Consider the following 13480-nt stretch of genomic DNA (forward strand, 5'->3'; position numbering starts at 1 on the left):
ACAAAAGCACAGAGAGGAAGGATAGAGGGTCATGTCAGGGAACAGCAAAAAAGGCAGTATGATTGGATCATACAATGAGTGAGTCAAGGACAGTCATGGACAACAAGACTAGTGACAGGTGGTGAAAGGCTTTAAATAACAAGTTACTGAGGTTCTTGAGTGGGGGGAGAAGGGTGACATGGGGAGACCTTTGCTTTAGGAAAATCACTTTAGTGGCTGAATGGAAGATGGACTGGAGGGAGGAAGAGACTGAAGCAGGCAGACCCCTTCCTTGCCTCCCAGCAGCACATTACAATACTCCAGGTGTTAGGGATAAGGGCTTGCACCAGGGTAGGAACAGTGTCAGAGGAGAGAAAAGGGTTTATGGGAAAGATGCTGCAAAGATGAGATCTAGGAGAGATGCTGCAGAGGTGAAATGTAGGAGAGATGCTGCAAGGGTGAAATGTAGGAGAGATGCTGCAAGGGTGAAATGTAGGAGAGAAGCTGCAGAGGTGAAATCTAGGAGAGATGCTGCAAACATGAAATCTAGGAGAGATGCTGCAGAGGTGAAATGTAGGAGAGATGCTGCAAATGTGAAATCTAGGAGAGATGCTGCAGAGGTGAAATGTAGGAGAGAAACTGCAAAGGTGAAATGTAGGAGAGATGCTGCAAGGGTGAAATCTAGGAGAGATGCTGCAGAGGTGAAATTGACAGACTGGCAACAGCTTGGATATTCAGGAGGAGTTGAGAAAGAGTGAGGAATCCAAGATGATACCTAGTTTGTGAGCCTGGGTGCCTGGGGGAATGGTGTTGTCCTCTACAGTAATAGGAAAGGGAGGAGAAGGAGAGGGTTTCGGGCAAAAAATCAGTTCCATTTTGGACATGTTGAGTTTAAGATGTTTACTGGACATTCTGTTCAAGATGTGTGAAAGGCAATTGGAGATGAGAAATTAGAGGTGAGCAGAGGGCTTGGGGCTGGATAAGTGGAGAGGATCGGGGGAGAAAGATCACACTGGCCCTGAAGTCCCAAGTAGCATCTCTGCTGGTACATAATCTTGGTGTGTTCTAAGGTGCACTCACTCCACGTGTGCCTGGGGAGTGTTTGTTGTTATTCAGTTAAGTCGTGTCTGACTCTCTGTGACCCCATTTGGGGTTTTCTTGGCAGAGATACTAGAGTGCTTTGCCTTTTCTTTCTCCAGCTCATTTTACAGATGAGGAAATAGGGTTACGTGATTTGCCCAGGATAACACAACTAGTGAGTGTCTGAGGCAGGATTTGAATTTAGGAAAATGTTTTTTCTGGCACCAGGTCCAGCACCCTATCCAATGTGCCACCTAGCTGCCCTTCCGTAGGGTACAAGCCTGGTAATTGGGTCTTGGGTCAAAGGTAGAGACATTTTAATCACTTTATTTACATAATCCCAAACTGCTTTCCAAAATGACTGTGTAGTCATGATTCATAGTTCCTCCAACAATTTATGCGTGCACCTATCCTTCCACAACCTCTCCTATATTAATTGTTCTTTTGGGGGGGGCGGGGCAATGGGGGTTAAGTGACTTGCCCAGGGTCACACAGTTAATAAGTGTCAAGTGTCTGAGGCCAAATTTGAACTCAGGTCCTCCTGAATCCAGGGCCAGTGCTTTATCCACTGTACCACCTAGCTGCCCCTCTTATATTAATTGTTGACACTGTTTCTCACTTTTGCCAATTTTCAGGATGTGAGGTAAAACCTCAGGGTTGTTTTGATTCGCATTTCTCTTATTATTGATGATTTGGAGCATTTTTTTTTCATGTGGTCGTGAATACTTTGCAAGTCATCTTTTGAGAACTGTTTGTTCATATCCTTTAACCACTTATCTATTGGGAAATAGCTATGAGTCATATATGTGTTTGTATGTATTATAAATTATTATATGTCCTGAATACCTAAACCTTCTAAGGGAAATTTGATACACAAATTGTTTTTCCATTCGACCACTTCCTTTTTATCCTGGGTGCATTAATGTTATAGCTACACAGAAATTTTTTGGTTTCAAGTAATCAACATTATTTTATTTTTTGTAATTGCCTTTATCTCTTCTCTAGTTAAGAATACCTCTTGGAGACAGCTAGGTGGCACAGTGGATAAAGCACTGGCCCTGGATTCAGGAGGACCTGAGTTCAAATGTGGCCTCAGACACTTGACACTTACTAGCTGTGTCACCCTGAGCAAGTCACTTAACCCTCATTGCCCTACAAAAATAAATAAATAAAATAAAATAAGATAACTGCAAAAAATATAAAATCCTTGGAAGTCTGCTTTCAAAGACAAACTAAGGGATTATATGAACATAGTCACACACAAAAAAGAATACCTCTTATACCCTTAGATGTGAGAGATAAATGATTTGTTTCTCTTATTATTTTTAATAGTATGGCCTTTAATATTAAGGTCCTGTCTCTACTTGGGATGCATTGAGGAATGTGGTATAAGATGTTGATGTAAGCCTAATTTCTGCCTGATGGCTTTCTACTTTTCCCATAAGTTATAACTGCAGTGCTTAGCACAGCGCCTTGTACTCCATTATCTCTTATTTTTCTTTCTTTCTTTTTTTTTTTTTTTTGCAGGGCAATGGGGGTTAAGTGACTTGCCCACGGTCACACAGCTATTAAGTGTCAAGTTTCTGAGGCCAGATTTGAACTCAGGTCCTCCTGAATCCAGGACCAGTGCTTCATCCACTGCGCCATCTAGCTGCCCCCGAACGAACTATTTCTTAAGAGATAATGGAGAGGGGCAGCTAGGTGGCTCAGTGGATAAAGCACTGGCCCTGTTTAAATAAAAAATAAATAAATAGTTCGTTCATCCTTTCATTCATTCAGTGGATATTGCAAAGATGCAGGCCAGAGGGCCTGAAATGGAGCAGCAGCCAGAACCAGAGTGGAAACCAACTCAGATAGTTTTAACAGTGTGGACATTCCCTCTAAAGGCCATCTAGTGCATGGTCTTACTCAGGCTCACCACAGGGCATGAGCCAACACCTCTGAGAATCTCTGGTTTCCTTCCAAACCTCCTCCAGAACTGCCCTGGACACAAGACCTTTCCTGGTCTCACTGCTGCTCACGGTGCCGCCACCCCCCTCCCCCGCCCATGACTTTATTTAGTTTGTGTATATTTCTATGTCCATGTCCCCATTGAACGTAACCTCGCTGAGGGCAGAGACTGTCTCCTCCAGGGTCAGTCCTCATTTGGGTGTGACCACAACATACCACTTATGTGCTAAGCCCAGGATACCCATGGCGACCAACTCTCTCCCCTTGGCTCTCCTCTGCATGGTTGGTGTCAATGTCATTTCCCTGGGTCCCACCCATTTTTCAGGTCAGGTCAAGCTGTTTCAATTCCACACTTGAGACTTTTCTTGTGACTTTCTCTTCTAACTGGACACACCCCAACCCCTCCTGTGTACTTTGTGGTCTCAGCTAAAACCTCACCGTCTATAAGATGCCTTTCCCCAACCCCCCCTTCATTCTAGGGCCTTTCCTCTATTGATTGTCTTCAATTTCTCCTGGTTTGTGCCTGGTTGGTTCCCTATTGTCATCTACCCTCCCCTCACCCCATTAGAATGGGACCTTCTTGAGGGCAGGAACTGCCTTTTGCCTTTCTTTGTATCCCAACACTTATATCAGTGCCTGGTTACACAGTACATGCTTAAGAAACAGTGGTTTGTTGGGTTTTTTTTTAAATTAGCAACAAACATTTATTTTATTTTCCATTTACATGTAAGGATAGTTTTCAACATTCATTTTCATAAGATTTAGAGTGCCAAATTTTTCTCCCTCCCTCCCTGCCTTTCCTCCCCCCTCCACAAGATCATAATCAGGTTATATATGTACAATCCACAAGTGTTCTTTTTATCAGTTCTTTCTATAGGGGTACATAGTAAGCTTCCTCATTAGTCCCTTGGGATTGTCTTGGATCATTGCACTGCTGAGAGTAGTTAAGTCATTCACAAATGCTCAGTGAACAATACTGCTGTCACTACACACAATGTCTTCTCAGCTCTGCTCACTTCACTATACATCGATGTTCATTAGTCTTTCCAGATTTTTCAGGGATCATCCTGTTTGTCATTTCCTGTAGCACAAGACCATTCCACTACAATCATATAACACAGCTTTTTCCATCATTCCTCAATTGATGGACATTCCCTTGATTCTCAATTCTTAGCCTCCACCAAGAGTTGCTATAAATATTTTTGTACAATTTTTCCCTCTTTTCTCTTTTTCATGATTACTATTGTTAACTGTTTCCCTTCCATCCTATTCCCTTCCCCATGATAGTTATTCTATTATCCATCTTCTTTCATCCTATCATTCTTCAAAAGGGATTTGCTTTGAACTGTCCCCGCCCCCACTCTGCCCTTCCTTCTTTTGCCCCTCTCTCTTTATCCCCTTCCCCTCCTATTTTCCTGCAGGGTTAGAGAGATTACTCCACCCAATTGAGTGTGTACATTATTCCCTCCTTGAGCCAATTCTAATGAGATTAAAGTCTTTGAGCCAATTTTGATGAGTGTTAGGCTCATTTACTGCCCAGATTAAATAAATTACTTCACCCAGTTGGGTGTGTCTGTTAGTCCCTCCTAGAGGCAGCTCTGATGAGTTTAAGATCTTAGAGCCTTTTCTGATGACTGTAAAATTCTTTTACTGCCCTGCTCCTCTCCCATCTCTTCCCCAACTCCATAAGCCTTTTCTTGTTACTTTCATGTAGGATTTCACTTCTGCCCTTCCCCCTCCCCCAGTGAATTCCCTTCACTCCTCAATTTAACCCTAAAGATGTTATCATCTAGCTAAGTGACACAGTGGACAAATCATCACCCCTGGACCCAGGGGGATCCCAGCCAAAACCTGGCCTCAGACACAAGACAGTCGCCCACTGTATTGACCCCAGGTATGTCCCCCAGCTCCAATTTTTTTTAACTTTTTTTTTTTTTGCGGGGCAATGGGGGTTAAGTGACTTGCCCAGGGTCACACAGCTAGTAAGTGTCAAGTGTCTGAGGCCGGATTTGAACTCAGGTCCTCCTGAATCCAGGGCCGGTGCTTTACCCACTGTGCCACCTAGCTGCCCCAAGCTCCAATTTTTTTATGGTTCTCTAGGGTCTTGTATTTGAAAGTCAAATTTGCCATTCAGTTCAGGTCTTTTCATCACAAATATCTGAAAGTATTCTTTTTCATTAAAGTCCCATTTTTTCTGCTGAAAGATAATGCTGAGTTTTGCTGGGTAGGTGATTCTTGGTTGTAATCCCATTTCCTTTGCCCTTTGGAATGTCATATTCCATGCCCTCCGGTCCTTTAATGTAGAAGCTGCTAGATCTTGTGCTATCCTGACTGGGGCTCCACAGTACTTGAATTCTTTCTTTTTGGCAGCTTGCAATATTTTCTCCTTGACCTGAGAGCTCTGGAATTTGGCTATAATGTTCCTAGGAGTTTTCTTTTGGGGATCTCTTTCTGGAGGTGATTAGTGGATTCTTTCTTCTTCTAGAATTTCAGGGCAATTTTCCCTGAGAATATCTTAGAAGATGGTGTCTAAGCTTTTTCCTTGATCATGGTTTTCAGGTAAACCAATAATTTTCAAATTATCTCTCCTGGACCTATTTTCCAGGTCAGCAGTTTTTCCCAGAAGATATTTCACATTGCCATCTATTTTTTTATTCATTTGGATTTGCTTTATTGTGTCTTGGTTTCTCATAAAGTCACTGGTTTCCATTTGTTCAATCCTCATTCTTAGGCAATTATTTTCATCAGAGAGCTTTTGTACCTCCTTTTCCATTTGACTTTTCAAGCTGTTAACTTTTTTTTTTTTTTGGCGGGGTAATGGGGGTTAAGTGACTTGCCCAGGGTCACACAGCTAGTAAGTGTCAAGTATCTGAGACCGGATTTGAACTAAGGTCCTCCTGAATCCAGGGCCGGTGCTTTATCCACTGTGCCACCTAGCCACCCCCAAAGCTGTTGACATTTTTCTCATGTCTTTCCTGCATCACCCTAATTTCTCTTTCCATTTTTTCCTCTAGTTCTCTAACTTTATCTTCAAAGTCCTTTTTGAGCACCTCTATGGCCTGAGACCAATTCGTATTTTTCTTGGAAGCTTTAGATAAAGGGGCCCTGATGTTGACATCATCCTCTGAGGGTGCCCCTTGGTCTTTCTTGTTACTGAAGAAACTTTCTGTGGTGCTACCTTTCTCTGTAGGCTCATCTTGCCTTTCTTTTTACTAGACTTTTAGCTCCTTAAAGTGGGGCACTGTTTCCAGGATGCAGTATCCCAAGCTTAAGAAGTCCCAGGTGGTATGATTTAAGGAGAATCAGGTTCTTCCCTTGCCTGGCCTGCTTCCTGGTCCTAGGTGACCCCAGACCAACTTGCTAATCAACCAGCTTTGTGTGCTGTGGTTGTCAGCTCCGACAAGCCTGTGCCCCTCCACCACCTGGGCCCCTGCTACTCGAGCCTACCTCCTGGTTCTCAGCAGGGGTGTAAAATCCAAGTTCTGCCTCAGCACCAGCATAGACCCCTGTAGTCTCCTCCCTGCCCAGGGCTGAGCCCACTCACCAGACTGTGAGCTTAGTTCCAGACGACACTGGTGCTTCAGCTGATTCAGAGGCTCTGGGGGTCTCCTTTTCTGGTGAGGACTTCCTGAGACTGGATCTGTGTCAGGGTGACTGGGGTTGGGCCCGACTCCTGTACTGGCACAGCAACTCCCTCCTTCTGACCTTCCAAGCCGTTCTTGGTTAGAAGATGATTTCAGCACATTCTTCTGTGGGTTTTGCTGCTCCGGGCATTTTCCTATGGTGTTATTTAGATGTTTTTTGGAGCGATCATGTCATGAGTTCGGGAGCTCACTGCCTTTCCTCCGCCATCTTGGCTCTGCCCCAGAAGTCCCATGGTGGGGTTTTTTTAAGCTGACTGCTCTGAGAAGTCAGTGTGAAACTGCGCACAAGCAGAGTCTTTCGGGATGACTCCCGATCCATGGACCCAAGGCATCCTGTGGCTTCGACAAGGCTTTGGTACCTGCCTCTCCTTCCTTCTTCTCCGTTCAGCCTCTCGGATGAACCCTTCCCTTTTTGCCCTCTGCATGGAAGTCATGCAGTGCCACGGTGTCTGTTGATTTCATCTGGAGGGCCTCAGGGAGGTCTTTGTGTAATCTCTTTACCTTCTCATTCTCTGTGAGAGGTAGCACACGGCAGGCACTTAGAGATGGCTAACATTTGGGGAGTTGATACCCAAAGGGCAGCGGGGAGCTGGGAAGAGAATGCCTGGCTGCCCCTGGGGGGGTTCAGTCCCCTGGCCTAGTGAACCTCATTCTTAGGCACTGAAAGAACTGCCCACAGTGATGTCTGAGCCCTTCAGAGATCATGAAAGATCACATGACTTGGTAAATGAGACTGGCATGGCTGGACTGGAGAGAAGGAAAGAGAATGGAATCTGAGATCTATAAGGCAGCCTGTGGCCAGAGATTGGTAAGGGAGCCCAATGGGCAGGTTCCTTCTTCCCCCCTCTCTCCTTTGAGTTTTTGTTACAAGGCCAGGAGATCAGAGCAAACGTGTTTGGAAAGGGAAACAAAGAGAACACAAAATGAGATTTTTGAAGAAAGGACCAGCATGGCTTCAGAAACAGATCAGCACACCAGACTAACCTAACGTCCTTTCTAGACAGGGTTACTAGGTTGGTCGATTCAGAACTTGTTCAATGGCTGGACCCACAGACTAGTCACAGTTTGATGTTATAGGTATGAGAGGTCTAGAATGGTGTGCCCCAGGAATCTGTGCTGGTGAACATCCAGTGGAGCCTTTCACACAGTAGGGGCTCATTTAATTGAAATGGATCAAACAAAAAATAGTCTCAGGTCTCACCACTCCACAAGAGCATCAGGGCAGGGGCTTTTGAGCATAGCTTGCCTTCTCCATTCTGTTCTATTTCACTGGATAAACAATCTTCCTAAAGCCCCAGACTTTAGAAATACAGATTTCTAAAAGTTCGGAAGAATGCCAGGCATGACGCCACAAACACACCACAAGCTCTGAGACTAAGGGCTGGCAAGCCCCTGAAACCCTCAAGTCTGATGAGATGATCCTGATGAAGATAACCTAAAGGAGGCGATGTGTCCACATAGGGGCCTCTCTGAAGAACTCAGACTTTGGAAGGGTGGAAGGTGGATGAAGAGCCATGTCCCAAAAAAACCCCAAAAAACAAAAAACAAGGGGCAGCTAGGTGGCGCAGTGGATAGAGAACTGGCCCTGGAGTCAGGAGTACCTAAGTTCAAATCCAGCCTCAGACACTTAACACTTACTAGCTGTGTGACCCTGGGCAAGTCACTTAACCCCAATTGCCTCACTAAAAAAAAACAACAACAAAAAAAAAAAACAAAAAAACAAAACAAGAGCCATGTCCCAGGAGGGGCCCTGGTGTGAGCTCCCCATAGCAGGGAGGGATATGGTGCTCAGCCAGCCTGATGCACTCATTTGTCAGGCCTGGCCTGATTCCAGCCAGGAGCCAATTGCAGATCTGGGATTTTATTGGGGAGTCTTTGGGATTAGGGCCTTGTTCAGCAATTGGGGGATTTGCAGCAGCTCCAGCACCAGTGATCTCGTGGGAGGGGAGGCAGGCATAGAGCTGTAGTTCCTGGGTCCGGGCCTCGGGCCTCCTGCCTGCTACCCACCATCTGCCCTGTTCTTTCCTACTTGCCCCTTCCAGTTCTCTTTCCCTGGGCTCTCCTGGCTGTGCTGCAGCTAGGCTGTGTGTCCTAGGCACTCTGGCCTGTGCTAGGAGGGGACCCTGCCCTGGCAGACCCTTTCAGCATGGCTCCAGCTACTCCCTGAGGACCAGATTTCTCCTGGACTTTCCGGGGAAACCCAAGTCCAGGTTCCCGATCCTTCTCTCTGCCCTTAGTTCTCTGGGCCCCGGGGAGGAAGGGCTCACTGGATAGGATGCTAGACCAGAAGCCGGCAAGACCTGAGTTCAAATCCAGCCTCAGACATTTGCTAGCTGCCTGGGACCCCTGGGCGCCTCATTTCACCTCTGCCTGGCTCCGAGTCATCATCTTAAAATGGGATGCTGATAGTTGTCAGTGCTGAATGAAAACCCTACAGAAATACAACCATTGCTATTATTGATGCCATTTCTTCTCACAAACGATCCTGTCCTTGTGTCTGAGCCTGTGAGGCCCCAGACCATGGAGGGGCTCATGAGGGATCCAGGACCCAATCCCAACTCCCAACATCTTACCTCTGACACTTGCTAGCAATGTGGCCCTGGGCACTCGAGCCTAGTCCGGGTGGTGGCTGCTATTTGGCAGTTCCTCGTCCCTGCGGGAAGCACTCGACTGAGCAGCAGCCCCTGCCCACCCTCCGGTCTGGCCCAGGAAGTCATTCAGGGAGAAGCTAGCAGCCGCTGCTGTCAGTGTATCCCAGGGCTCTCAGCCACCTGCCAGGGGAGGGTCCTCCCCAGAGTCCTGAAGGCTGGAGGAAGTCAGCCATTTCACCACTGAGGAAACTGAGGCTCACAGGGGGACAAAGTGTGGCCAAGGCCCCCTTGGGAGCTGGTGGCAGGGTTCTAAGTGTCTGTCCTGGATGGCATGATGTCTGTCTGTCTGGATATCCAGCCACTCTGAGAATAAGGCAGCTTGGAGCCTCGGCACTGATGGGCACTTGAACAGGGGGGCATCGGCACCTTCCCAGCATAATTCCCTCTTCTCTGGCCTTTTTCCTTCTAGTGAGCGGGGCCAGCGGAAGGACGTCTGCATGTGGGCAGCGAGTGACGAGAAAAGAGGGCAGCTTGGGCATTCGGCCTCCCTCCCAGCGCGGAGGGGAGAGGGGCGCCAGGCCTGGACCCCACTGACCTCTGGCCTCCCTCACACCTGACCTGTGCACCATGCCCAGAAGCCAGCCAGGGATGTTGAAGGCAAGCATGGCCCCCTGGGGGCTGGGGCTCTGACATGCACTCCCAGGCCCGAGGGAGGGCCGTGGGCCCTCCTGCCTGGTAGCTCGAGTCGTCTGGATGTTAGACCCGCCCAAGCCCGCTCAGGTAAGAGGCCCCACAAGCCCAGCAGGTGGCTTCTGTCAGGCCTTTCTGTGGACAGGAAACTGAAGCTCTCAGAGATAGTGACTGGTCCAGGGCTCACCCAACTGGAAAGTGGCAGGAGGGGAAGGCAAGCCGGGGCTGGGCCCAGCATCTGCCAGGCTCGTCTTCTTGTCAGTGACCTACCATCACGTCGAGTCCAGTGGCTCTGTGGGCCCACACTCGCACACGTATATACCACGGACCTACATATGTGTACACATATGTGCAGCACACAGTGTGTGCATACATGTATGTACACAAATGTACCATCGGTGGCAGCAAGGCCAAGGGTCAGGCCCACCTGCCTCTCCCAGACTCTCTTCTTCATGTTCCTTTCTCTCACGTCGAAATGGAGTGTGTGTATATGTACATGTATATGTACGTGTGAGTACACATATGTGTGTGCCCATGCCTCCACATTGTGGCTCCATGCCTTCCCTTGGATTTGAAAACTCAGCTCCCAGCTTTGCCAGGTCGGATGTGGTTCAGGAGCACTTCTTCCAAGAAGGGGCCTTTGAGCTCAGCCAGCAGCATCCAGGAGGAGGGCTCGGCTCTTCCACTGGTAGCCATTCGATAGCTAGAGCAGACCCCCACACAGGGTGGGCAGACCCCCTCCTGGGACGGCCGTGGGCCTGCCTGATGGAGGGGAAGGCACTTTACAAACATGAGCTGATCTGATCCATGTGGCAGCCTCTTACCCCCATTTTACAGACAAAGAAACTGAGGCAGACAGAAGGAAAGGGACTTGCCCAGGGTTCTGCCCAAGGCTGCATCCCCGTCTAGTGTTCTGGCACTTTGGCACACCCGTGCCACTCCCAGGCCCCCTACCCTCATGAGGAGACTGTCTGGGAGGGGAGGACCCAGGCAAAGACTTAGGGTGACTCAGAGCATTCTGGGCCACAGTGACAGTTGTCCCAGTATGGAAAGGGCTGCCTTGGGAGCTGGTAGCCTCTCCTTTCTGAGTGGTCTGCAAGGAGAGCCAGGATGGTCACTTGGCAGGGGCAGGTGTGATGGGACCCTTAGTCAGGCTAGACAGAAGGTGCTTGGGTCTCTCCTTGCTCTGATGCTCTGTGATTGTGTGTGGGAGTGAGTGGGTGAGAGTGTGAGTGTGTGGGGTGTGTGTGATAGAGTGTGTGTGGGGGGAGGGTACTGGCTGCTCCAGAGTGGGGCTTCAGGCCTAGGTCCCTGGCCTGCCTACACAGTGCCCAGAAAGCAAAGCAGCTATTGCAAAGGCAAGAGGCTCCATCTGACCACCCCAGCCCTGCCCTGGGGGCCCAGCTGTGCCCAGGCCGTGTCTCCTTGTGTACCTGCCCTGCCAGGATCATGGGCAGCCAAGGAAGGCGGACCTTGCTGGGGCACTCCAGGCCAAGGCCTCCTGGGGGCCTTCGCTTTGACCACCTTGCCTGCAGCCATGCCCACACTGGGCATTTGGGAGGCATGCTTCATGCCCTGTTCCTCCCTCTCCCTGGGGCAAAGCCAGCCCTGAGTATGGGCTTCTATAGAGATCTGACCTGGCTGGGCCCCTTCCCCTCCCTCTCCCCTCCCCTCCCCCCCTCCTCTCCCCTCTCCCCTCCCTTCTCCTCCCCTCTTCCTTTCCCCTCTCCCCTCCCCTCCCCTCCCCTCCTCTCCTCTCTCCCCCTCCCCTCTCTCTTCCCCTCCCTTCACTTACCATGTCTCCTCTCTCCTCTTCCTCCTGGGGCTGCCGCAGGTGTACCTGTGAGCACAGAGCAAGGGGGGCTTTTCTTGCCCCCTTTTCTGGACATGAAGAGAGACATTGAGGCTCTGGTAGCAGAAGAAAGAGCCGAAATCATTGCCAAGTACCAGAAGGTGAGGAGGGGCCTGGAGGGCTCCCTGCCATGCTGGGGGCTCTGTGTTTTGGGTCCAGGTGCCCTGGGGCCTTCCCCCTTCCTTCCCGACTCCTTCCCTAGTCCCAGACCTCTTCACCCCCACTTCCCTGCCAGGCAGCCGTTGGTTGCCAAGCTTCTGGCCTCCTCCTGAGTAGAGGGGCATTTGTCTGGACCGTTGTTCCCAGCCTCAGGGATCTGTGGCTGAACTGGCCAGAGCAGCCTGGACTCCTAGGAAAGGCTGGGACTGGAGAGAGCTGGCTGAGGCCGTCCTGGTGCTGGGGGAGGGGGAGGAGGAGGCGGGGGCGCCCCGCAGCGCAGAGGGCCCTGATGGGCATCCCCAAGGGCCCCTCACCGTGTCTTTGCAGGGGAGACAGCATGGGGTTCAGACTGATCTTTGGGAAGATGCAGACTTTGCCCTTTACAAAGTCACAGACCGATTTGGGTTTCTGCAGTAAGTGTCCTGGTGTTCTCCCCCTGCCCCTACGCACCCCACTAGCATGCAGGCAGGGCTCAGGTGGCCCCAGAGGGCCTCTTAGCTGCTGCCCTGGCAGACACAGGACATTCTGAGGGCTTTGGGTGGGGGGAAGGCTGCGGGAAGTGCCTCACTGGCATCGGGCATCACGGGGCCTTCAGTCCAGGGATGGCCAGCTGGGAGGGACCTTGGAGCCAGCCCCCAATTTAGAGATGAGGAGGTGACTTCCCATAACTAGCAGCCACGAGAGGCAGGATGGGCCCCAGCCCTCCCCCCAGCCACAGGGCAGAGCCCCTGCTTCTTCTGGGCCTGGTATAGGACCTCCTGCTCCTGCTATTCACCATCTTTTTCCTCTGTCTCCCAGTGAGAGTGAGCTGCCAAGTCGCAGTGCCCTGGAGGAGAAGGTGAGAGCCAGCTTTGGGGGCCACAGGGCTGAACCAGTGGAAGGGGATCAGAAGGCTCCATGTGGGTGACACCCCCCCCAAGGCAGGAGCTGGGGCTGGGGGGGAGGGAGGGAGGGGCTGGAAGTGCAGGGTCTAACCTGTCTTCTGCCCAGACAAGTCCAAGGCTACCTCCCCTTCTCCCCCGCCCCAATCTCTCCCTCCCCTTCTCCTCCTCTCCCCTCTCCCTCCTCAGTCTCATTTCCTCCTCCACGATGCCATCTGCCAGGCAGTGGTAACCCCCTGACCCAGGTGTGTACTCGGGAATCACTGGGGGTGGGAAGAGCAGGAAAGCAGAGAGCCTGCCCAGGGGGGTGGCTCTCCTGCAGGGCTGCTGTGCCCGCTCCTCATGTGGGCAGCCCTACGGCCTTGCTGGTTTCCAGCTGTCTGGGAGTATCAAGCACAACCAGGGCACTTCTCCAGGAATTCTCACTTCTCAGGATGCTTCGGGTTTTCCTTTTCCAGCAAAAACTCCAAGAGATTGATCGTGTGGACAAGTGGCTGAAGATGCTGAAGAAATGGGACAAATATCGGAGCAGTGAGAAGGTAAGAGGAGGAAAAGCCCCTGAGGCCAAGCTGGTGAGAGCCGGGCTCCGTCCTGCCAGCCCTGGGCACAGACTGCTCAGGGCTGTTGGCCCATTTGCCGTCACTCCTCGTGCAG

General features: G+C 50.3%; 1 protein-coding gene across 4 annotated transcripts in view; it reads left to right on the forward strand.

Annotated features, from left to right (window-relative positions):
* LOC122730850 (USP6 N-terminal-like protein) overlaps positions 1-13480 on the forward strand; it is a 39578-nt gene that overhangs the window by 14982 nt on the left and 11116 nt on the right. For 2 of the 4 annotated variants that reach the window (XM_043970350.1, XM_043970349.1), the window contains exons 2-6: positions 9714-10024; positions 11769-11887; positions 12273-12358; positions 12744-12783; positions 13285-13365. In XM_043970350.1, coding sequence (XP_043826285.1) covers positions 11822-11887; positions 12273-12358; positions 12744-12783; positions 13285-13365 — 273 coding nt within the window. In that variant the 5' untranslated portion in view covers positions 9714-10024; positions 11769-11821. Of the gene's footprint in view, positions 1-9713; positions 10025-11768; positions 11888-12272; positions 12359-12743; positions 12845-13284; positions 13366-13480 lie in introns of those variants that run through there. The other 2 variants (XM_043970351.1, XM_043970352.1) reach the window with 2 other exon arrangements.

This window comes from Dromiciops gliroides, chromosome 6, assembly GCF_019393635.1.
Source record: "Dromiciops gliroides isolate mDroGli1 chromosome 6, mDroGli1.pri, whole genome shotgun sequence".
NCBI classification, from domain to species: Eukaryota; Metazoa; Chordata; class Mammalia; order Microbiotheria; family Microbiotheriidae; genus Dromiciops; species Dromiciops gliroides.